At 31.0% G+C, this 26,727-nt stretch overlaps 2 protein-coding genes across 5 annotated transcripts; both read right to left on the bottom strand.

Annotated features, from left to right (window-relative positions):
• Positions 1–6,077: 6,077 nt before the first annotated feature.
• Positions 6,078–11,822, bottom strand: LOC132926667 (uncharacterized). 4 transcript variants are annotated; one of them, XM_060991054.1, is made up of 12 exons: positions 11,664–11,822; positions 8,457–8,675; positions 8,260–8,382; positions 7,885–8,064; positions 7,719–7,799; positions 7,574–7,624; positions 7,400–7,480; positions 7,261–7,326; positions 7,031–7,096; positions 6,706–6,950; positions 6,488–6,647; positions 6,078–6,324 (listed from the first exon to the last, which is right to left on the bottom strand). In XM_060991054.1, the coding sequence occupies exons 2-12, from the start codon at positions 8,653–8,655 to the stop codon at positions 6,194–6,196; spliced, it is 1,383 nt and encodes a 460-aa protein (XP_060847037.1). In that variant the 5' UTR covers positions 8,656–8,675; positions 11,664–11,822; the 3' UTR covers positions 6,078–6,193. The 4 variants fall into 4 exon arrangements, with proteins under 4 accessions (XP_060847037.1, XP_060847038.1, XP_060847035.1 ...); XM_060991055.1 differs by having other exon boundaries at positions 7,583–7,624; positions 8,457–8,685; XM_060991052.1 differs by having other exon boundaries at positions 8,457–8,685.
• An 8,612-nt stretch (positions 11,823–20,434) lies between these two features.
• Positions 20,435–21,290, bottom strand: LOC132925092 (uncharacterized). Its single transcript, XM_060989515.1, has 3 exons — positions 21,257–21,290; positions 20,999–21,163; positions 20,435–20,850 (listed from the first exon to the last, which is right to left on the bottom strand). Exons 1-3 carry the CDS (start codon positions 21,288–21,290, stop codon positions 20,435–20,437), a joined length of 615 nt encoding a protein of 204 aa, XP_060845498.1.
• Positions 21,291–26,727: the final 5,437 nt, after the last annotated feature.

Consider the following 26,727-nt stretch of genomic DNA (forward strand, 5'->3'; position numbering starts at 1 on the left):
TATATTAATATATTATAATGATGTGCGAGCATATTATATTATTATACCAGTTCTGGTATTAGTGGTACTTAATTAATAATTATTTTAATATATGGGAAACTGGGAAATATATAGTTGTGTTATAGGTATACTTATATATAATATTATAATATCGTTTGTATCGTATAAATCGTATGATAAACGCGTAACTACAGTGAAACTTCCATATAACGAACTTCCATTTAACGAAATTTTCTGTTTAACGAAATATTTTTAAGAACTATGACCTTCATTGTTAGTTACACGTATATTTATCTCCAAATAACGAATCTGATGTTTCTATAATTCTATATAACGTAATAATTATTTGATAAAAACCAGTTTTTGTAAATGTTGTCACTATCAAATTGATAGTTTATGTCATAGTTCTAAAATTGTACATGAACAATGTACCCGATAAAGATAAGACACAGAAGGTAGGCAAACTGATTAATTTTACTGTAGTACACTTCAGTTCCAATATTGGTGTATACGAGTATACATTATTTCGTTTTCTCTTCGTCCGTACAAAAAAAATGTCAAAACGTAAATGTTTATCCATCGCCGATAAATTTTAAATTTTAAACGAAGTTGATAAAGGTGTTAAAAAAAAAATATTGCCGCAAAATATAGTATTCCAACAAGTTCTCTATCAACCATTTTGAAAAACCGTGAAAACGTAACCAATCAAATGCAAAATTCTTCTCTCCTCAGCAATAGAAAACGAATGAAAATTTGTGTCTATGAAGAAGTTGACAACGCTGTTCTTAAATGGATGACTTGTATACGAAATAACAATCTGCCTATATCAGGTTCGTTAATAAAAAAAAAGCAATTTATTTTGCTCAGAAATTTGGTTTTATCGATTTTCGTGCAAGCTCTGGATGGTTAGATAAATCGAGACATAATGTTGTGTTTAAAGTTATTTGTGGTGAGAGTGCTGATGTCCAAGAAAATGACTGTGATACATGGAAATTAAATGTTTTACCAAAATTAATTGAAAAATTCAATCCAAAAGATATTTTTAACGCTGATGAGACAGGTTTATTTTTTAAATGTTTACCAAACAAAACGTTAACTTTTAAAAATAGCAAATGTTTCGGAGGTAAGCATAGTAAAGAGCGAGTTACTTTGATGGTGTGTTCTAATACGACTGGAACTGAAAAACAAAAACTTCTAATTATTGGAAAAAGCAAAAATCCAAGGTGTTTCAAAGGCATAAAATCACTTGAAACAAATTACGATTTTAATAAAAAAGCGTGAATGACATCATTAATTTTTGAAAAGTGGTTACTAGATATTGATCAAAAAATGAGTCAAGAAAATCGAAAAATAATTTTATTCGTGGATAATTGTACTGCTCATCCTCGTACCTTATCTACAAAGTTAAAATCTATAACGCATATTTTCCCCCAAATACAACAAGTAAGCTCCAATGAACTAATGGACCAAGGAATAATAAATAATCTTAAAGTGTATTATCGAAAACGTATTTTGAACAAAGTTATTTCAAATCTTGAACAGAGAACAACAATTACTCTGCGAGATTGTATTTCTGAGGTATCGAAAGCTTGGAGAAGTGATGTAACGTCCGAAACCATAAAAAAATGTTTTTTCAAAGCTGGATTTATAAATGAAAATATTGTAACCGATATTGAAATACCAGATGTACAACGAGAATGGGAGTTAGTTCATTGCGATGGCGTTACTTTACAAGATTATTTGAAAATTGATGAAGATATCGCCGTATATGAATCACCTACTGAAGAAAGTATTGTAAAAGAGGTTAGAAAAAAGAAAATCCTGATGAATTTGAAGAATAAGACGACAAAGAGGAACATGCAGTAGAACAATCCAAACTCACAGAAGAAGACATATTAAACGCTTTATCGGTGGTAAGAAATGATTTTAGACAAGAAGCAAATGTTCCCGATGAAATTTTTTTAAAACTTGACAATATAGAAACTTTTTACGAAAGAAGGACAATTTTCAAAAATAATAATCAAACAAAACTTACTGATTATTTCTTTTAAATTATATTTAAGGTTAAAAATTAAATTAAACATAATATAACGTAATACGTATGATGTTTGATGTTGTTTTTACATACATACAATATACATAATAAAAAAAAGTTGAAAAAAATACGTAATTCTATTTAACGAATTCCTCTATATAATGAATTTTTTTTGCTGCTTATTCGACTTCGTTATATGGAAGTTTCACTGTATATATTAATACATTTTTATAAATAAATTATTCGTTATGGAAATAACTTGTCGTGGGTTCGCAACCTTAGACCGATGTGATAATTATTATTTTATATTATTTATATTACTTATATTATTCGTGTCGATTGTTTTAATTATATTATATTCAGTTTTTCCGCACCCACCGTGTGTTACGATCGATACGATTACACATACCGATCTTTAAAGTGTACGTCATTTTTTTATATTCAATATTTTGTTTACTATGTTGTATATTGCAATTATATATATTGTTATGTGGCACCCAAAGTACAGATAATATATAATAATAATTTTATTATTAAATCATGAACAACAATCAAAAAATAAAATATACATATCAAAAAGTGTACATGATACTATGATGATACCCCTCCAATAAGCACAGCTTGTGTTTAGAGAGTGAGTTAAAAAAAAAGATTAATAATAGATAAAACAAGGATACCTACATGATTTTAAAAAAAATAACATAATATATAAATATATATATATATATTATAAAAAAAATAATAATAATAATAAAAAATAATATATTTATATATGTGATAGCTAGATAATTAAAAAAATATATAATAATAATAGATTTTAACTTTTTTAATATTCAAATTACTTTTATTTTTTTTAACGAGTATTATATTCATGTTGTGGAATAAATGGACTAACATCTACTTTAAATTTATTTTAGATTACATTTTTATAATAAATAGCTTTTAAATGAAGAACATTAAAATCATTAATGTTCCGGATTATATAGCTCTAAAATAAAAGCAACTAACATTTGAATGAATCAGTGGTGAGATACCAACTAATTTTTAAGCATGATTTTGTGGCTTATAATTGGTCCATTAAATGAATACATTTTTATAGTTGTATATTATTATATTAAATAGAGGCAAGTAACCTAGATTTTCGAACATTAATTGAAAATAATAAGAATAATACAAATTCAAATTAAATTAATCACTTATTAAGAATAAAAACAATAAACTAAATTAATATATAAAATTAAAGAATAATATAGATTGCCGCCACACAAAAGGGTATCTAGTAGATCAAGGGGGATCTAAACGCAAAATGAGTAATTTAGATCCCCAACTAGGTTGATGTCAACTAGTTCCCTAAGGTAATTTGGATCCCGTTGTGTCATTTAGATCATGGGGATTTATTTGGACGGGGTCTAGGTAGCCGTTCACCATACAGTCGACTCTCAATAATAAGTGGGCGAGACTATAAAAAATTTCGAATTACCGAGAGTTCGAATTGCTGAGTAGTTTGAAATATCAAGAGTAAAAAAAATAATTCGAATTACTGAGACTTAAGAAAAAAAATTAATTTTTTATTATTGTATGTACGTACATTATTATTTTTGAAGAAATCTCTAATTGTTTTCAGATTCATTAAACTTGGTTTCAATTTTTTAATAGTATTTACTTTACGATAAAAGACGATTAAGGAATAACTATAAAGTTCTTGCAATAATAACTCTATTAACGAAAAGATTATAAGAAATATATTTGGTGAATAAACTTTGAATTACCGAGCGTTGAACAATGAACGGATGAAACTACGAATTATCATGTGTTAGTGGCCAGTTTACCCAAAATTTAATTTCGAATTACCGCAAGATTTTCAAGAGAATGAGCATTTACTTCGAATTACCGAACGTTTAAATTATCGAGAATCGACCTGTATCTTCATTCACGAGTTGTGCTGTATAGTATAAAAGTGTTTCTCGACGTCGCGTGTACTAAACAGTACAATATTCATGTACCTAAGTATAAATTATAATCATAGGCAGACCCAGAGTCTTACATTTGAGTATGCCCGGCCTTTTTTTTGTAGTTATTTTTTTATCTATATGTATAAATGAATGTAAAAATAAAATATTTCAAATATCTGACACTTGTTTACTAACCAATACTATAACTTATTGTATAATATTTACCTATTGGTAGCTATTGGCGATATACAATATACTATTTTTTTTTTTATTACTAAAGAAATCAAAAGAAATGGTTACAAATTTACAATTTTATACAAATACAGTTTTGATTACCAACCTCCTGTAAGCTAACTATATTACTATGTAATATTTAAGTAGGTAATGATTATAATAATTTTGTTGTTTAATCTTATAATACTTCATGAATCATGAATCATTATTTTATATTTATTAATAAATAATTGAAACAACACTAGTATAATTTATTGTATTAATTTATATTAACAATCGTCTTTGAAATGGCACAATACTTTTAAATTCTTCTATAACTTCAGAAGCTTCAACATTGGCCGTTAATTCTTGTTTGACATATAATAACATGAGTGATTCCAACCGATCTTGTTTCGTATTTGACCTTAACTTCGTTTTCACGTGAGTCAGTTAAGAAAACGCTCTTTCGCATGAGCAACTTGTCACGGGAATGGCAGAAAAAGTTTGAATTGCTGCATTAAAAGCCGTGTAAATTTTATATTTTTTATTTTCTTGCATCCACTGGATCCATCCACTTAATGTTGTTGCTGAATTTCCAGTTAGTACAGTCTGATCTGCTTTTAACAATCTTATTTCTGACATTAATTCATCTTGAGAAATTTTGAATTTTTCTTCTAAAACAGCTGCTTCTTCTTTATTTAATTTTAGATTTAAGAGATTTCCCACAGCATTTATAATTTTGATTGTTTTCTACTGAAATCTTAAATTTAATGACGCTACCATATTATCTAACATTTGATAAAAACACGAATTTCGTAATCCTTCTTCCTTAGTTTCATAATAATGTCGTGTTTTGGCAAATTCATCGAAGCGACTTGATACCTTCCGTTTTTTAACTAATGGAATATCTATTTCTAGTTCTATGCACACATTTTTTGCTACATTAAAAATGTTTAGAAACTCTGTCTCATTTCTTAAATTTATAAAAGCTGCTCGATAAGACTTTATGCTGGCCATAGCATAAATTTTTCATTTCAACTTGATTTTGTTTTGAAATAAAAACTTCCTGTTGCTCATCTAATAAAATATCAACCGATTTGTCTTTTGTATAACTACTCCAAGAAGACACGCTTTTAGAAGCTGATTTTAAGGCGAAGATGGCCTTTAGATTTGTCATGGTTACGGAAACATTCGTTTGCTCTATGCCAATTTTTAAATCCCCTTTTTATAAAAGCAAAATCAATATGACCTTTTGTTGCTGGATCGTTTAAACAAAATACACGACAGTAAAAACAAAATACAGAATCAAGAACTTTACTATATTCTAACCACGAATACTTATCATACCATTCGATTTGGATACTTCTATATTTTGAGCCTATTACCCACACAACATAGATATATTTAATAAAAGCCTATTAAATATTAAATATTAAATATTGAATAAAGATATATTAAATCAACATTTAAAATTCTTTGAATAAATGTTTATTAAATCTTAATTAAAGTTTAAATTTCATTGTTTGAACCCTTTTGTAATGTTGAACCAACTTTAAAAACTAAATTTTATTTAAAATTGCTTTGTAATACCTCAGCAATATTATATTTTAATATTGCATTAACCTTAGACCTTATAGATATGTATTCATTTATTATACAGAAAATATATTATAAATACATAATACTAACAAAACCATACATTAGAAAGGGTTTTTTGGGGTTCAAACTCCCTCAAAAATGTATCAGTATTACGCACTTGGAAATAATTATTTCATTATTTTTAATTATACCCCATTTATTAAGATTTGTATAACACCTCCCTTCTCTTGAACACTTTAACATTATAATATTAAATATTTTACTAGAAAATTGAAGAATTTAATTTAGAAATATACAATTTTATTACTTTGATGTATGAACAATTTATTATATATTAATTTTATTCATATATATAATAAAATTATTACAATATAAAATACTTATTAACCATTAATTATACACTTTCACTAATTTTATCATTTAATCTTTTTACATTAAACGGAGCTTGTGCTAAATGGTATTTCAATCGTTCCTCCATTTCATTTTGGTCGACATTCTTCACCTTGGTTTGATTTTTAACAGCATCTAAAATCAAGTACATATATCTGTAATTTAAGTTATAAAAAAAGTTTATGATCTAGAACTGCTATCATAACAGTAATGATATATTATTACATTAATAGCTTTTAATGTTCAGGTCAAATTAAATGTATATTAATAATTAGATACCTAACTGTATTATTCTTACCAAAAATAACAGAACATAAATTTAGTTTACAAAACTTCTGTTTCCCCTTTTTGCCAGTAAATGAAAAATTGGATAGTAAGACATCAGTAAATAATTTATAAACTATTCTCTTTATAATAGCTTTTATAGAATTTCCTCCCAAATGTGACAAGTCATTTACCTAAAACAAACATTTTATTGTAATTTATAAAAAAAATGTTAATTAATTATTTGCATACCAAATAGTCACGCATATCTTGATCTTTTATTTTTTCTTCGATAACTTCAAGATATTCAAGTTCATTTATTGGCCAGTTGAAGTTGTCTAAGAATTCATTGTTAGATGAACACTTAATACTGTTTTTTAACATTGATGTACTATCTAGTTTAGATAGAATTTCTTTTTGTTGCATACTTAGATGTTTAATGTCAGTTTGAATGTATACCATATTTTTTAATATAGACTTCAATATTTTTTGAGTACCTATAATAAGTTTGAAGTTTAAAGTAATACAGTTTGAATTGCTATTAGGTATTGATAGACCCATTATACTATAAACTAACCATTATCAACTGCCGAATTACTACAGATTCGAGAACCGCTATCAATTGTTTGTAATGGTGTACAACCTATAATAATGCAATTGAAAAAAAAACACTATAATATCACTATAGAATATCAGATATTTTTGTATGTAAAAAATGTTATTTTAATTAACTAATTTATAACCACGGTCTTAGTAGATCTTCTAATGCCGTGATTATAACTAGGTATATATTAATCTTGTTTTTACTTTTTTTTCGGTCATTGGTATTGGACTTTAATGTTTGTTCATTATTATGTGTAACTTTGTTTATAACTAGAAACAATAAATAAATATTATTATTATTATATATCCAATAATTGATTTCAAATAATTCGCATAAACGTACATGGAGAAACTTTATTTTTCATAATTGGTGTTCCAAAAGATTCTTCATCTGACAGCATGTCAAAATTTATTTTTTTGTTGTCTGTAAATTAAAAAAAAAATGTAATATACTGTAAGCACCTAAATCTTATACTATATAAAAATATATCACGCTAATATTTGTAAATATATTTACAATATTTACATGGTTTGTCTTTATAATCACCAAATTCAAGTTTTCTTGAAACTAAAAAGAAAATCAATTGAAATATTATTAACCATTTGCACACTTTATTAACTATATATTGTTTATCGTTTAATACTGATATTTTGGAACATACCTGTAGTGGAGATAACTTTTTTAGTACATGAATCGATTGTTTTTAATGATATTTTATCCGTAGATGCATTTTTTATGTGGTCTATATTAATCAGTCAAAGTTTAGTAATTATTTATAGACAATTTATTTGGGGATGCTTATTAGTTATTATTTTATAATAAGTTACCTTTAGCAGCAGCTTTTAGAGGTGATGGTGACCAACCACTAATTGAAACAGGTGACTTATCAATTAAAGGCTGCTTTGAAGCAGCAAAAGGTTGACTGACTACAGTTTCACATTTCTTTATATTACTTCCAGGTAAATGTAGAGAATTTTCGGACAGATTTTCAGGAGCAATATAATTTTCTATAAATCATTTATTCATAGAAATTTAATTAGTAATTAAAATGCCTACTGTATAAATCATATTATATTCTATTGATATACATAATATTAGAACACTATATAGCTTTTTCAATAGATAATACATAGATAACTTTGTACAAATGAAGTATATATGTTAATAAATAATATTAATTAATTATTTACTATTATATTTACCTGAAAAAACGGGGCAATCAATTGATGTTTTAAGTTTTTTAGTCTTAGGTTTAATTTCATCTTCATCAAGATCGGAAATGTACATGGCTTTTTTAGCTTTTTGTTTTGCAGCTGCTAAAGATTCTAATCAAAAGTAAAAATCACACATAAAATATTTTAACTTATAAACATTATATTTGTAATTACACAATTATTACCTATTCCTGAGCTCATTACTCTTGCTTCTAAATACTCATATTCAATTTTGTTGGGTATGCTACATTGCTCGATCAATTTTTTGGTATTGTGAGGTTTTTTTGGCCATGCGCAAGTACTTTTTTTATCTGAATACCAAAATCTTGGAACGGCTGCTACACTATTATCTCCAAAAAAATGAACAACAGAATATGTGGCCATTTTTTCAATGCTTGTAAAAACTAAAAACAACTGAAGTTTTAATAAATTAACAAAACTAGTGGCAGATATGAAAAATAAATTATGTCAACAAAATTCATAATTTTAAAATATAAATATCAGGAACAAATTAAAAATACTAATATCATTTTAAAGAATTAAATGTTTAAAATAACAAAACATAATAAGTAACTATTCAAGCTCAACCACTATAATAGGGTAATAAAGTATTTTATCATATTATAATAGGTATTCAAAATAATTTAATTACAATATTACTATATATATTAATATTTAAAATTAAGAGCATATTTACAAAAAAACTAAATTATATAATATAGACAATTTAATTACAACCTCTTAATTACTGTACTAGTTATTAGATGAATGTAAAATAGGAAAAGCAACTTTATTACCAAGACTATTGTTTAGAATAACATATTTTGAAAAATCACAAGTTTCTATATTAATTGTAATAAGGTGATTAGACAGTTCATTCACAATAGCTATACCTATTTTCATACTATTAATTGGTTTTTCATAAAACGGATGAATTGTATTGAATGATTGAGCTACAAATACTTTTTTTTTACTACTTTTATGAACACATATATTAACAACTTTAAAAATATTAAGTTTGCCTTCAAAAGTATAACCTATGTAAGCATCAGAAAATGATTTTATATTAATTTTTATATTATCTTTTATAGCAATTTTAAATTCCGGTTTTATGCAGTCTTCAGGCAATGGTCCACCGCTATATATTTTTAAATATTTTATATTGATACTAGACCCAGACCTTGCATTCAATTCATACTCACCAAACATTTGAAATTCATGATATCGTTTTATAACCTGCTCCAATGGTTTCTCATGTTTTCTTATCATTTTTTTAAGAGTTTTCATGTAGTTTTCAAATGGAAAACATGAGCAACTATCGAGGGCACCAAATTTCTTATAGTCATCAACAATGTGCAATAAGTTGTGTACATTAAGTGACATAAATTCTTTACCATATATTTCACGAAATTTGTCTACAAAATATTTTAATAATTTTTCAACAAAATTAACAAGGTCTGTGCTAACATTTGGTGCTAAAAGAATTCGAAAACTAACATGTAAAGAAAGAAAATGTAAGTAGTATTCACTATTTAAAATGGTTTGTAGAACAACTGGGCCAGTATAAAGAAGGAATTGACGAAATTCAGTTGCCTTCCACCTATTAACTTCATTCAACCCCCGAGGAACTCTAGAAAAATCACTACATACTGAAAGTCTCAATGCTAAAAGTAGTTCTTTAGTAATATCATTGACTTTTTTACTTTGCAATCTAACCGAAACAGGTGCATTTTTAATGCATCCAAGCCACAACAAAATTAATTTTTTTGTCACTCCTAAGCAAACTAGATGCATATAGTCAATGCTAATACTATTTACTATATCTATACCAGGTATTTCAGTGATAATAGAAACTTCATCAGTCATATGGAATTCTTCATCAGTTCTATTTAAAAAATCTAAGTGAGTTCTCTTAGTAATACAATCTGTATCGGGAAAACAGACTCTATGTTCAAAATAAAAACCACTTATTAAACACCTAGTACACGAATAATAACCAGTATGTCCTTTAGTTTTTAAGATGAAACTCTTTGCTGGTAAATCACAACATATAGTATCTATAATTACTTGTTTTATACCAAATGCTGTTTGAAACCCTGTTTCATATAATGCTTTTGTTTCATTCACAAATTCTAACAAAAAAGGATTGCAGTTGAGAGGCTTATCTTTACCCCAATATAACCCAATTAAAAAAACATGAGGTTTATAAACAGGATGACGAACATATCCAAGTATTGGCCAAAAACAGCTAGATGAACTTTTGGTCAAGGGCAGACCATCAATCCCTACAACTATTTTGATTTTGTCTTCAACAAAATATTCATAGTCAGAATCAGAAATACTCTTCAAACTATTACATATTGAGAAATAATAAAAACTACCGGGTGTCACTGTCTGTACTTGCAAAGGTTGAACAGATGACTTGGTTTTTAATATAGTTCTGGCATCTACAGGAAAATAATTATGACACTTATGCATTTTTAAAACCTTCAATAATGCACTCAAAGCAACTTGAGAAATATTATAAGATACGGCCCATTTAGCTAAATTGTTTAAAATTGATGAATCTGTTTCATTATCTAGGGAGTGATGTTCATTTGGATATTCATTAGTAAAACTTAATTTATCCTCATCCTCAATATCAGAATTGGATGAAAAACTAATTGCATCATATTCATCATCACAGATATTATTACTATCAAAGTGAGGTAAATTATGAATTAGATTTGGTAACAGTAAAGAGTTTGATTCGGAATTTAGATTTAAACTGGCACTACAACTAGATACATTTGGTTGAACTATACTTTCTGGTTCACTATGAATACTTTCATTATCCAGTTCTATCAATTCTAATTCCTCTAAATACCTTCTGCGCTTAGTAGATTTGCTAATGGTTGAATATGACATAATAAAGTATAGAATATGCTTTTCAAAGAATACAATTAGAAGTTCTAATACAATGAATTTCAAATAAACTGTAAAAGTAATAGTGAATTGAGAAATATAGAATACAGGGTTCAATACCAAACAATAGGTAAATTATTAGACTTAATAAAATACAAACACAGCAGATAATAAAAACATTTTTAAATATAATACAAAACTGGTAGAATAAATAATTATTATACTACCACTTTAAAAATTAGATAAGTACATAATATTATATTTTAAAGTGTAATACAAGTAGGTACAACTTAAAATGCATAAGTATTAAGTACCAACAGTATAATATATTTAAAAATCAAATTATTATAGGCTATAGGCAGGTATTAATAAATAAGCTTCTGCCAATAATCAAAATACATTTGAGTATTTTACGTACTGACTATACATTACATTATATTATAGGTATCTAAGTATAATACTTATTACTTAGTAACAGTAATACTTACCTTATTTTCAATGACATAAATTCACAAAAAAAAAAAATAAAATAATGCACTAAACGCAGTTAATATACGACGACGACGGGTCGGACGCGGTACACTTATACGACGACGACAACGACGTAGTGAAATAAAGAAAAACCGTTTATATACCTACAATATAGTGTTAAATGTTGATACCGATATACACGCGAACAACAATAAAATTATTACTTAAACCTAGCAAGTACGCAGAGGCCAGGGACACGAGTGACGAGTGCACGAAGCCACGAACTAACACAAACAACTGAAGAATTACCAACATTTACTTAAATTTAGCTATTGCTATGTAATATTATAATACTGTGTTCGTATTTCGGGGAAAGACCAATAATAATAATATAAATATGGTTTCGAACCGTTGAAGTTTATATCTATATACCAACCGGTCTTATCGTATATAATTATTACAATAGTTACTATTATACAAAAACATGCAATATAATATTAATAGTAATGCCCAAAGTGTGTTATTATAAGTAAAGTAATATCAGACAAAATACCCGGTTAAATTTATAATAGAGCTGATTACACACTAGGCGATTCGAATCTTCGTTTTTAAAACGTAATTAAATACAATATAGGTAATCGCTCAAAATTAAACGTGCAGTTTTATATGGGTAGTTGTATTCACACATAATATGAGATGATACAAATGAGACCAGCTGGCAGGCGGCAGCTTTTGCTTGCGTCTGGTCGTGTTCGGTCTTCGATCCTTACGGCATTACGATGATTTACGGCATTACGGCATTACGCATAGTTAACGTTGAGCGTTCTGTAGCGATTTTCAGCTAGAATTAAACAATATTTTTCCCAATTCCAATTTCTTACTACTTACTAGTGTGGATATTTTAATATTGCCATTGATTATAAATATTAAATACTATTTTTATGGTACACTAGCTATTACACTATTTACACTTACAACTAATATATTATGTTATCGACTTTACAAAGGAGATTTTGTGAGCAAACAATCCGATTAGGTAAATTTAGTATATTCTAATACCTATTCTATGTAGGTACATACCCATATTTTATGTCTTACACGTAAACTTTAGATAAAACCTCCGACCAATAAATTATAATAATTTTAAGTTATTTTTATTACATTCACTCCTTATTATAACCATACCTATTACCTATATAATATATCATTGTTAATTAATTATTTAAATATTAAATTAAAATTATGAAAACTGCACTACTGCAGGGACATAATAATATATAATATACGAAATTATTATATTATAACAATATAATGTAATGGATACGCAATATGTTCTTCGCTCATATCGCTCTATAATTTTAATAAATAAAGTAAACTCTACAAACATATTATACCTGTACGTACAATAATATATAGCGGAATATATGCGTAGTACACGACTAAATAGATGACAAATAGTCATATAACTCATACAATACTGAATATTATAATACATACATCTTATTTTTTTTACGGTACACTTCCTATAAATTCTTGCAATAAAAAATTGAAAAAAAAAACCTACTCGCATAGAAAATATAATTAATATATTTAATGCAAATTGGGTTTTGTTATTTATTAAATAATATATTTTAAAAATTAAATCAATATTAATTTTTAACATTGAATAATAATTGTGTTTGTTAAATATTTATTTTAATAAATTGATAAAATGTTAACATTTAACGATAATTCAATATTAATTATTTTATATTTTTTTAAATGCTTTTAAATATTTAAATTTAAATATTTTTCTTTTAATATTTATTAAAATTTTAATAAATTTTAAAATTTAAATATTTAAAATTTAATTTAAAACAAATATTTATTCAAATACTTTCATTGAAAAATGCCGTGTGGGTATTGTTCTAGGAAAATCAAATTTTCCTTGAAGAATCAATAAACTTCAGGCAATAAGCAATTCGTGTAAAGATTATGACGACGAATTTGATTTATTTGCCTGAAGTATTGCTGTTCAATTGAAAAAAATGCCACTCGACAGAGCCTTTGTTTGTCAAGAAAAAATAATGCATGTTATGAAACAAGAACGTTTAAACTTTAAACCAATTAACTGTGACCAATCGAAAACCTCAACCATATTATGACACGCAACAATTATCTCCATCAGATTTATTTTCTGATGAGCAATCGACTACATCATGGCCATATAATGCTACAAATACCGCCGTAAATGAAGCTCAAACGGAAATGTCGGATATATTGAGTACAGCAATACATAATTCGTTATATTAATTACGTTTTCACGTAGTTTTCTTAATTTTTTTTATTTGAATTAACTAAAAGTTACATTTTTATTTAAATATGACAGAATATTTTTTTTTTTGAACATTTATAGAAGGTTAATTATTATTTTTTATTGTTTATATGTATTTGTTTATTATTATACTAATTGTTTTTGAAAGGGTTATTATTTTCTAAAGAAACAACAATATATTTTATTGATTATAAAAATCTTACCTTTATATACTCGTTTAAATTGCCGCACAGACTTCTGGAATAAATACGGAAATACTGTTTTTTGGTACTCTATACAATGCAGCAATCGATGAATAACAGTCCCCTGTGGCTATACATTTATTTTAAAAAGATATGATGTATATTGTATATACATTTATATATAATACTACTTCAATATGAACATTTTTTAGTTAAATATTTTAGCTTACCTACAAATCGAAGAGTGATTTCCAATTTTGTATGCGCTGGTAAAGCATTTCTCATAATTGTGTTTTGTTTTTGAATTTTTGGAGTAATTCGATGTAAAAGTACTTCAAATTGGTCTTTATTCATTCTTAAATGATTTTTGTTTGAAGTTTCATCTTCTGTTGCAATTTCTCGTAATAAATTTTCACTAGCACCCAAAGTATTGCGCCTTTGAATCCATTTTTTGACCCACCATCTACGTGTTTTTTTATTTTTCAATTTCTTTAATACATTTTGTAGTTCTTGTGATATTTGCAAACATAATAACTTAACACTAGTGCGCATTACAGCTTTTTTTGAACTAGCCATTGAAAAATATTTGTATTTTATTAGTACAAGTAGGTACAAAAAAAGATGTATGTAGTATAGGGTTGCCATAAAAGTTCAAGTACTGACCGGGACATTTACAAAAATAATTTGAACATTTTTTTTTTTATAATATTAAAATTTAGAACACAGTGTAATGAATATATATATATGTAGAATAAAATAATAATAGTATTGAATTATGAAAGAAATTAAATTAGAAGATACATTTGATTAATGAAACATTATTTATTTATTTATTTTGAAATATTATATTTTTCTGACTTTTTCACCTGTTTCAATAGCTCTGGTTTTCCCATAGCATACGTATGAAATTCTGAACAAGTCATTTTGAAATTAAATTTGCATTGAATGATACTTTCTACAGTTTCTACTTGAAGACGGTTACGTTCTTTTGTCCACTGGGCCATTATCAGTAATTTTTATAAAAATATAATTTAATATAATTATTGGTACTAACATTATTTACACATAACCGGGACTTTTGTAGGGTCTAGCGGGACGACCGGGACCGAAGTCATGAACTGGTGACATGTCCCGGTGTACCGGGACGTATGGCAACCCTAATGTAGTATGTACTATAACGTGGTATCACTATAACGAGTTATCATTTGTAATCACTGAACATGGAACAATGACTATTCATTTTTTCATTGAATCGTGTGAACGATTTGTTCAGTAAATAGGATCGTCAGTGGAAATGAATCAGTCATAATGATCATTCTCACTGACACGTGTGAACCCGGCTTTACCAATCGGCAGTCACCAGTCACCATTATTGTCTATTATTCCAAGTTTTCGTGTCGGTGTCGACGACAATAACATTGAATCTAATTTCAAAAGTACGATAATATAGTGATTTAAAATCTAAACATCCAGGCTTCGTTAATAATGTAAAATAACGATTTGTAAAAAATACATATATGTAGTTATTATTTTAGAGACTTATTCTGAGCATTCGTGTTTAATTTACAAAAAACTGAAATTCAATTAATGTGTTATGTTATTAATTAATTTTTTTTTTTGTACATTAGGGTGTGCCTTGGCACATGCGGCACATCCTGTAGATCTGCCTATGATTATAATAATACATATGTCATACATATAAATGTGAATACGATTGGTGAATAATTGTTGAGTATTGATTGCTGACGTTCAGAGTTTTGCACACCAAATAATGCAAATGTTATTAAAACATTGATTCTGCTGTCAACGTTGGGATATTTTTCTTTTTGCAACATTTAATGAGATAAATATATATTTTAATATATTTCTGATTTTATTAATATATAGTAAGTATTATAATATAGATAATAAGTGCAGACAAATACATAAAATAATATATAACGTTTTTCGGTGGTAAGATTTATAGTTGCCCAAAACTCAACTAATGCAGTATTAAACAATAGTATTCATTAGCTACCATGAGTAAGGTATGTTAAATTTTACACAAGAGTATAGTTTTATGGCCTCAATTTTGTACTTCATATTATATAATATAATATATTTGAGTATAATATTATACAGTTCAGATGTTTATGACAACGTTGTTACATATACAAGAATATTTAATAAGTAAACATAAAAAGTTAAATAACTTTACCTACAATATAACGTTACTAACATTCAATAAATTCATTTTTTTTGTGTTGCCTTTACTATTCAATGATGATTCATTTAAAATAACCTATAAACTACACAAATACCTGCAGTAATTTGATCAAACTTATGCTTTCCTAGTATCTTATAAACATTTAAGCTGTAAAAACTTATACAGAGCACTCTTAAAGAAAAACATATATATTACTCATTCTGTATTCTTGTATAATGATAAATTATTAAGTTTTAATAAAACATTTAAAAAAATTATATATATATAATATGAAAAGCAACTTGGAGTAAAATATATTAGGCAGATTACATGTTACTACTTTAGAGTTTTTATCTCAATTATTTTTTGCAATACAGTTATTTCAGTACCTTTAACTCATAGCTAAGAGTTTCAGTAGGAACTTGGTGTCAAATGTTTATGACAACGTTTTTACATATATAATGATTATGTAATACTATAATAGGTAAACATAAATAGCTAAATAATCTTACCTACAATAAAACGTTGCTATCGCAGTGTTAGTAACATTCAATAAGTTGTGCAGATTTATACAGAACCAACCAATAAGACATTATTTAAGTATATTATTTATTTATTATTTATTATTTATTATTTTAACATATTATAATATATATATATATGATATCATATCTTGTACTATTATACTAGGAACACCCTTAAAGAAAAACACATATAAATTAATGTTGTATCTTTTATAACTCATTCTGAAAAAATAAGATGAAAAATTAAAAATAAAAACAAAAACAACAAAATAAAAATTAGTAAATAGAAACTACTTTGTGCTTACCACTTCACAGAATTCATCTTCCTATAAACAATTTATTTAAATTAATATATTTTTAACAAATTATATCAAATAATAATATAATATATAAATAAATATTTTTTTTTTAATTTATTTATTTATGTATGGTAAACGGGTAATAACCCTTTTGTGTGAACAGTATCAGGTTTACATTTTTAAGTATTAACAGTAAGAACAAAAATAAAAGTAAGACAAAAAATGATGAAAATACAGTTTCGAAATAATAATAATTAGACAGTGGTAATGGATAATGATAATACAAAACAGCAATACATTAATAATAACATAATAACAATAATTAATTTACACTTAAATTTAAAGCTAAATATACATTTCTATTAAAAACAGTACGTGACATAAAGAAAAAATCTACATGTTCAGTAATAAGATTTGCTAGTTTTAATGCTCTTGGGAAGAAAGAAATGGAGCTATAATTATTTTTGTAAAATGGTACATGAAATAGGTTTGAATTTCTTAAACGATGGTTTGTTATATTAAACTCTATCATAGAGAGCAATTCTGGGGAAAAAATATGACCATTTAACAAATCATAAACAAACATAATATCTGTAACTTTTCTTCTTACCTCTAAAGATATAAAGCCTAATTCAGTTATTATTATAGTATTATAATAACAGTTGTTATTCGTATATTATGCGAGTTATTTGAAATAAATGGAACCTTTATTTTATAACTCAATAATTTTTAAAATTTATGTTGAACATTTAGACCAATAAAAGTGATGTAATTAGGTGACCAGGCTGTCGAACCAAATTCAAGGTGTGATCTAACAAGCGCAAAAAATAAAGTTTTCAATGCCTTAATATTTTTAAAGTTGACTGTATTTCGGTTGATAAAACCAAGCATTTTAAAGGCTTTTTAGTAATAGTATTTATATGAGAAGTGAAAGAGAAATTGCAATCAAAAATAATCCCTAGGTCTCTGATTGAGGTTACTCTTATGACGGAACAATTGTCAATTTTGTATTCAAAACTAATGGGATTATCTGCGCGTGAAAAAGTGATAACATTACATTTATTGATATTTATTGATAAGCTATTTTGACGACTCCAAGTTACAAATTTATTCAAGTTATTTTGTAATTTTATTGCATCTGATGGAGAATAAATCGTAGAAAAAATGTTTGCGTTATCAGCAAATAACAGTATATCGACCGTGCTATCGAAAATTGAAGGTAAAACATTGATAAATATTATGAATAAAAGAGGACCTAAATTGGAACCCTGTGGTACACCAGAAGTAACTGAGAAGTAAGTAGATATGGAATGTGACACTTACCGCTTGAGTACGATTTATTAAATAGGACCATAATCATCAATTTAAAAAATTTTCATGGATTCCAAATGTAGATATTTTTTTAATAAGTAAGTGACCTTATCAAAAGCTTTTTGAAAGTCAGTGTAGATAGAATCTATTTGAACATGATCGGTTAAGGCTTTTAGTATTTTAGATTGGTAAAGTAAAATATTGGTGGAGATTGACATTTTTGGTGTAAACCCATGTTGGTTTCATATGATAGGAGAAACAATTATGGATAATTTTTTAGTTATTATTGCTTCGAATATTTTTGGAATAATAGATAGTTTAGAAATTGGTCTATAATTAGTAATATTATGTTTATCTCCTGTCTTATGAATCGGAGTCACAAACGATTTTTTCCAAGAATCCGGAAATTAGCCCAGGTTCAATGATTTATTGAAAATAAAATGTAGTGGTTTTACAAGTACAGTACAACACTGTTTTAAAAACTCTGATGGTATACCATCGGGTACTGTCCCTGCATGTGGATCTAAAGAAAATAAATAATCATAGATTTCATCAGGATTAATAGCCCATGAACTTAAATTAATATTATTATTATTTAAAGAAATAGTGGATAACTTTACAGCCTCGTCAGAGTTTAAAGAGCTTTTTTCATAGCCACTGGAAAAATAATCTGCAAATAATTTGACCGTTTCAGAAGTATTACTTGAAGTCACTTTATTATATTTCATACAGTCTGGGATATTATTTTTATTTTTTTTTAAAGAATTTACATACTTCCAAAAAGGTTTTATACTTATTTGTAAATTATTCTCCAGATCCGAAATGTATTGGTCGTGACAGATTTTAATTAATTGTTTACATTTTTTACGAAGCTGAGAAAATTCTTTATAATTGACAGGAGAAGGAGATAGTTTATATTTTTTATGAGCACATTTCTTTTTAATTATAAGATATCTGAGCTCCGGATTTTTGCCCATACAGGGGAATAATCATTATAAATTTTAGTTTTCGGAACAAACAGATTACATGATTGATAAACAATTTCGTAAAAAGTATCAACTATTGCGTCAAGTGATAGATCCTTGTTAAGATTAAGATCAAAATCAATATTGGAAAGAAAAAGAGATATATCATTGAAATTAACCTTTTTAAAATTGAAAATATACGGTGACTCATAAGAATCACGTACTGAGGAATATTTAAATTTAATAACAAAGTCTAAGGGAGGATGATATTTATCAATTGTATGCACCTCCAATCAACCGATTGAGAGATAGACGTAAGTTCAGCATTCGCACTGAGCATTAAACAATCGAGTGTTCGGCCAAGACAATTTTTAATAATATTACATTGTTTTAGATTCAAAAAATTGATATAACTATTAAATATGATGCCACCAGAACTATGATTTTGTGTATTTGGATCAACAGACCAGTCAAAATTACTTAAGTTAAAATCACCAACTATTACAAAATAATGTTCGGGAAATTTAAAATGTATAGACTCAATTATATCACAGTGATTTGAATACATATCAGTGGATGCATCTGGTGGTATATAAACACAACCTTTTATAATTTTTATATTGTTAACTGTGAGTTTTAAAAATATTTGCTCGATTCCAACTACAGAAGGAACAGTTAATAATTCACAGATAATATTTTTATTTATAGCAATTAATACTCCACCACCTCTAGTTTTTTTGAGACTTAAAAACCCGTTCATTTCTGTATAAATTATAATTATTAAAACTTAGTTCGGCGTCAAAAATGTTACTAGTTAACCAAGTTTCATTTAAGCAAATAACATCATAATAAATATTGAATAAAGCATTACGTAAATAAGGAATTTTAGTCAGTAGACCACGAACATTTTGGTAAAACATATTAATTAAAAAAAAAAATTTACATCACGAGTTTTAGGACGATCATTCTTGGAGACTATTGTTGGAATACCTCTTACGTATTTGATAATTAATTCGTTTCTGCTCCCCCTTCACTTGATCTACGAGACTCCAGCTCTTCACGAAGTTTTTTCATGTAGTTTTTTTGATTTAATGTACGGTCTGAGCTGATACCAATATTGGAAGGCGGATTAAGTGATAGTAATTTTTTCTTTGATTTTAATATTTCGAATACATCAGCTGGTAAGCTTAATATAGCTTTAATTGGACGAGGTTTATCATGACCTCGAATACCCAAACGTAATAACTTTATCGGTCTAATATTTTTATCACCACTAGTAATAATTGAATCGATAAGATTACTTACAACATTAGAGTCGTGGGTAATTCTGTCCGTGGTGTTATCTGAGTTGGACTCTGTAATGTTGTATAATATTAGATTGGAAGCTCTTATATTACGCTCGCCGATCTCATTAATGATAAGTTCTTCAGAAAAATTTGAAAAATTTTTAATATTATTTTTGTGATTTTTAAGTTCATTAACTTCACTAAGCAAACGGTTTATTAAAATTTTTAATTCTGGAATATCTCGTAATCCATTATTGCAGGATTCACAAAAAAAATTTTAAATTACGATTCTTTAGAGACAGACATTTTAATTCACTCACCGATAGACTGGTGCATTTAGTATGAAATACTAAATTGCATCCATCGCATTTAACGGGCGTATCAAGTTCAGCGAATGTAATTGAACAAATGGAACAATTTTGAGTATTTGTAGATGTCATAGTCATAATTGCTGAAATTAAAACTGTAATAACAATAACACTATCAAGAGTACGCACAACCTCACTGTGTGAATGCACAATCGCAACTTTTTAATATTACTTACGTCCACATGTATGATGACTATCCTTGTTTGTCATCGAAGATCCAGCACTTGAGCCCCGTTGTTGCGGAGCAGAGTCTTGTGGGGTCAAGTCCTGGCGTTGGACTGATTATTGGTCTTTTTCTTGGATAATAAATAATAATAATTTAGATGTATTGCTTACGTGTAACGGTATAACATATTCATATATATTTATATATATTATATATAAAAGATACATACAATTGACGCGTACCTACGGTTGTCACTGGGTGATGGTGAGGTAGCGTCGGATGGTGGTTGAACGGCACACGGGAGGAGCACGGGGGAAAAATGAATAAATAAAGCAACACAAGTCTTTGGGGTACGACGGGGCTTTATTTGTAGGCAGAAAAAATAACACAAATAAAGTGGTAAAAATAAAAACCCCAATGTGAAAAAAAAAGAAAGGTGTTGAATAGACGGTGGGCACGGTACGGCGCAAAAGGTCTGTCGCGTACGGTGCGGTGGAAATGACTGGTTTTTGTCTAGGGCCGGTTCACGGTCGCGGCGGGTCCGACGCTCCGACGCGGATCGTCGCGCGTCGGCGTCGTCCGTCGTCAACTTGTGGTTGAGAGAGAGCTTCCGGCGAGGCTATTCACGCAAAATGCCGTTCGAATTCAAACGGTGTTTGCGCGGGGCCGCGTCATACTCCCCCCCCCCAAACCACCAGTGACGGCGGTTGTCCGGCCGCATCCGGTGGCTGTGTGGGTGGTTGTGTGGGTGGCTGTGTGGGTGGTTGGGTGGTTGGGGTAGATAGGTTTCGGAGGAGGGGTATTCCGGCTGGGTGCAGCGGTCTCACTCCGGCCTGTCTAGTCCTGTTGTGGTGGCGTCGTGGGGGCGGGGTTAGTTCTGGAACACGGTTTCCATGTCCACGTCGTCTGGTGGACCGACATCCATGTCGCACAGCAGCTCCGTGGCCTCGGCTTGTCCGGTAGGTATTGCTACCTCCGGTGCCTTGGTCTCGGGGACAGGTTTGTCGGTCGCCTCCAGTGACCTTGAACATGTTGCCGGTTCTGGGGTTGTGGACGCCGGTTTCTCCAGGCGGAATTGCTGAGAGGAGGTGGGGTCGGTAGGCTTCTTCTTGTCCACAAATTTCCGCTTCCTTGCGATGCTCCGGCGCTGCCGCGACGACATCGGCGTTGCCGTTTTCGGCGTCGTTTTAGCCTCCTCTGTGGTCGGCGCGGGCGGTTTCGTCGACGCCCTCGGTCGTGGGACCGGTGCTGCCATGAGTGGTTGCGGGGGTGGGCGGATCAACCGTGCGGACTGCGGCATCTGGGGCGGTCGCGGTGTGCCAGCCGGCTGTACGTGCCGTCTAGGGCTCCGGGACCTGTCGGTCACCGCGGGTGTCAGACTCACGTCGGTCGCCTTGCGGAAGACCGACGTGCGGTCGTCCCACCCGCGGGTGTAGGCTGCCCACAGTACCGGGTCCCGGCGTAGCTCTGCCGTGGACATCCGGCGCACCCGTGCTGCCGTAGTCGCGTGGGCGGCTGCCTCCGCGGTAGCTACCTTCAGTAACTGCTGGGTGCGTTCCAGCAGTTCTGCGGCTTGCTGTAGGGGGGTGGTTGCTGTTGACTGTGGCTTTGTGTTCATCCTTGTGCTGTTGTCGACTGTTTGTGGGTGATGAAAACAAAATAAAATAACCAATAATTAGCGTTACCTGCCGTTATTGTTTTGTGGTGGTGTTGGGGTGTGGGTGTGTTGTGGTTGGCGCGCGTTTCAGACATGACACGTGAATTTTGCGCGGTGGTTGTTGGTCCGTGAGGAATACACCTTTTCCTACGAGTTTGTGCAGTCTTACCGGTCCCCACCATTTTGGTGCGAAACCGGCGTGAAATTTGTCGTGCGCTTTTGACAGGTGATGCGCTTTGTAGTAAACGACGTCACCTGTTTTATATGTGGGTTGCGTCTGGCCACCTGTTACCGGTGGTATGTCCAGTACGTCTTTCTCACGCTTTACCCTCTCCCTATTTATGTGTTCGATTGGGTCGGCAGTTGTCCTACTCAGTGCCCAAACACCCGGTCGTTTGCCCTCTCTGCCGAAGACGAGTACCGAGGGGGGGTATCCTGTCTGGACATTGCGTCTATTCCTGATCGAAAATAATATAGGGGGAATTTTGGTGTCCCATGTGTTATGGTTACCGTTGGTGAGTAAAGCGCGTAGACCTTTTTTTATTTCCTGGTTGCGCCGTTCGACGGGGTTGGCCCTCGGGTGATATACCGGGGTTGTCCAGCCCTCGGCTCCCCACCGTTCGATCGCGTTGCGCATATCGTTTGCTACGAACTGGGGGCCGTTGTCGCTTAGGCACACACGGGGGTATCCGTAACGCGAAAAGAATTCTCTTTCGAGCGTTTCGGTTATTGTTTTTGTAGTGGCTGTACCTAGGGGGTATGCCTCGGTCCACCTACTAAACATATCCGTGGCAACCAGTAAATATTGTTTTCCCCTACTCGTGCGCGGGTAGGGGCTCATGAGGTCTATGCTGATTACCTCCCAGGGGTGGCGGGGTGTTCTGGCGGTCATTGGGTCATCTGCGCGCGCGTTTAGGGGTTTGGTGCACGCGCATATGTGACAAGACTTGACATACAGTCGGATGTCGTTCTTTTGACCTTTCCAGTAAAAGCGCTGTTTTATCGCCCTGTATGTTTCTTTCCAGCCTGGGTGGTTTGCTAGGACGTGATCGTGGTATGTCCAAATCACGTTCTGTATTTTTTGTCGTGGTATAATGACGGGTGTGTGGTCGTGCAAATTTATTCGCAGGAGGCCATCGGTAAGAACGTATTTGTTCTTTTTTTCCGCGGCTTGCCTGGTATTGCGCGCCGTCGTGTCCGGTGTACCGTTGTCAATTATGTCACGTGTGTCGGGGTCATTGGACTGCCACGTCACGAGCGTAGCGTGTGTTATGGTGGGCTCGCTGGTTGTGTTGCCCGGGTCCGTAGTGGCGAACAGGTTACGTACGGTGCGGTGGAAATGACTGGTTTGTCTAGGGCCGGTTCACGGTCGCGGCGGGTCCGACGCTCCGACGCGGATCGTCGCGCGTCGGCGTCGTCCGTCGTCAACTTGTGGTTGAGAGAGGGCTTCTGGCGAGACTATTCACGCAAATGCCGTTCAAATTCAAACGGTCTTTGCGCTGGGCCGCGTCAGCCGTACACGATAGTCGGCGACGACGCTCTGTTGCCGAAATGCTGACTGCCGTAAGCCCATAAATGTTGTATCTTTTATGCAGTATGCAGATTAATAAATAGTGCCCGGATTTCAATGCAGTGCATATTTTTTTGGTTAATCTTAATATGCACTGATGTTCTTCAATTGCCCGAATCGAGACAGAACACGGCGGGTACCACCCAAGGCAAATTCGTACGTACGTACGCACAGCAGTCTGGTAAAGCTACGCGTTTGACTGTCTTGATCTGATGACAGAACAGTCTGATGTTGTTGCGCTGATGAAAGTCATCTCTGACATCACCTTTCGTTTTGTAACCCATTAATCTGAATGGCAAACCTGGGCTAGATTTCCAGATAGCTAGTTTCTTTTCGAAGATATCATTTAGATGAAGGCCTCGAGCCGTCGCAGGTAAGTAGGCGGACACTAAGATCTCATCCCTGAAGCACCATCACCATCACCTAATGAAGGTTTGTCGATGGGCCAAAACCCCATCACTCTAAAAACATCTCATTGTTAAGAAACTTCTAAATAAGCCTCGGACACTGATTAAGGATAACAGAAATGGAAATGGAAACGGAAACAGGAAAACCATCAGGAATTTACGGATTGGTACTTGGAATATTAGAACCCTCTTCAAACCAGGAGCATTGAAAATAATTATTGATGAGGTAACAAAATATAATTTGCAAATTGTAGCATAACAAGAGATGAGATGGCAGGGTAATGGCAGCATCAAAATAATGAAACAACAATCTTTTACAGTGGATGTGGGGATGAGAGGCATGAATTTGGAGTTGGCTTTATGATAAACGATGGACTATTACATAACGTCAATAAATTTGAAGCCATAAATGAACGAATATGTTTCATCAGCCTAAAAATTAGTGACCAGAATATAGTAATAATTAATTGCCACGCTCCGACAGAAGATAAAGACGGAGAAACTAAAGAAGCTTTCTATGAAGAACTAGAAAGGACATATGATTGACTCCCCTGACGCGCCATCAAAATAATAATTGGAGTCATGAAAGCAAAAATAGGCCGGGAAAATGTATTTAGACCAATAATCGGCAAAGAAAGCCTCCACATCGTATCCAATGATAATGGAACTCGTTTTATAAGTTTTGCGATGTCCCGTGATATCATCATTAGCAGTACCTACTTTCAGAGAAAAGATATCTACAAACAGACATGGGTGTCCCCGGATGCGACAACAAAAAACCAAATCGATCACGTAACGATTGATAAATTGCATCGTTCATGGTTTAAGAACGTTCGTAGCTATCGACGAGCAGACGGGGATACTGACCATTACTTTGTAGTAGCGACCCTAACTGAAAAACTATCGGTAAGCTGGAAGAAGAATAAAGGTAGGAATAAAACAAATACAATAGACTTAGAAAGACTTAAAGATCCAGTAGAAATTAGACAATATAGGACAAGAAAAGCTGAAGAACTTCGAAATATAAATGAAAGGGTAGAAAACACTGCAGCAGATAGTCATTAAACCAAAAGGACAATTATCAAAAAGGTTATAAACTCCGCTACAGAAAATCTCAAAACAGAACCGAGATCCAGCAAAAAGAACAGTTGGTTCAATAATGAATGTATGGAAGCGGTTAAAAAACGCAATGAAGCCCGCTTGAACATGATACAAAATTCATCGATAGAAAATCAAGCAAAATATAAACATTCTAAAGAGATAGTAAATAAGACAATTAGGAGAGAAAAAAGACTAGCTGAAAAGAAAGCACTAGAAACACTTGAAGAAGAAAGAAATAACCCAAGAAAAATTTTCTAACACTGTAAGTACCTTAAGCAAGGTTTCAAACAACAAACACTCTTTCTAAAAAACGACCAGAATGATCTTATCTCGGAACCAGGAGAAATGGTACAAAATTTTAGGCAGCACTTTGATATCCTACTAAACGCGAGTGAGACAAATAAAGGCACCAGAACTAGATATGAAGAACTGATCTTTCAAACGGCTGAACCAGAATGTAGAGAACCAGACTTGGAAGAAATCGAAGATATCATCAAAAATCTAAAAAATCACAAAGCCCCAGGAGAAGATGACATAAACTCGGAACTATTCAAAATAGCGGGGAAAGATATAATGAAAGAAATGCAATCCCTGATAAGTGATATATGGCGTGACGAACAGATCCCTAATGATTGGAAGACAGGAATAATTTGCCCAATCTTTAAGAAGGAAGATATTGGGATAGTGTCGAATTATCGTGGAATATCTTTATTGGACTAGGCGTATAAAGTACTGTTAATGGCATT

The sequence above is a fragment of the Rhopalosiphum padi genome, chromosome 3, assembly GCF_020882245.1.
Source record: "Rhopalosiphum padi isolate XX-2018 chromosome 3, ASM2088224v1, whole genome shotgun sequence".
NCBI lineage: Eukaryota > Metazoa > Arthropoda > Insecta > Hemiptera > Aphididae > Rhopalosiphum > Rhopalosiphum padi.

Excerpts from the sequence above, each read along its gene's own strand:
- LOC132925092 (XM_060989515.1), bottom strand. The coding sequence starts at position 21,290 with ATGACAAACAAGGATAGTCATCATACATGTGGAC. Across the intron at positions 21,164-21,256 it reads TAGTCATCATACATGTGGAC|CAATTATGACTATGACATCT; the intron begins GTAAGTAATATT and ends TTTTAATTTCAG. Across the intron at positions 20,851-20,998 it reads ATGTCTGTCTCTAAAGAATC|AACTTATCATTAATGAGATC; the intron begins GTAATTTAAAAT and ends ATTTTTCTGAAG.
- LOC132926667 (XM_060991054.1), bottom strand. The coding sequence starts at position 8,655 with ATGGCCACATATTCTGTTGTTCATTTTTTTGGAGATAATAGTGTAGCA. Across the intron at positions 8,065-8,259 it reads TGATTGCCCCGTTTTTTCAG|AAAATTATATTGCTCCTGAA; the intron begins GTAAATATAATA and ends AATGATTTATAG. Across the intron at positions 7,481-7,573 it reads AGACAAACCATGTAAATATT|ACAACAAAAAAATAAATTTT; the intron begins GTAAATATATTT and ends TTTAATTTACAG.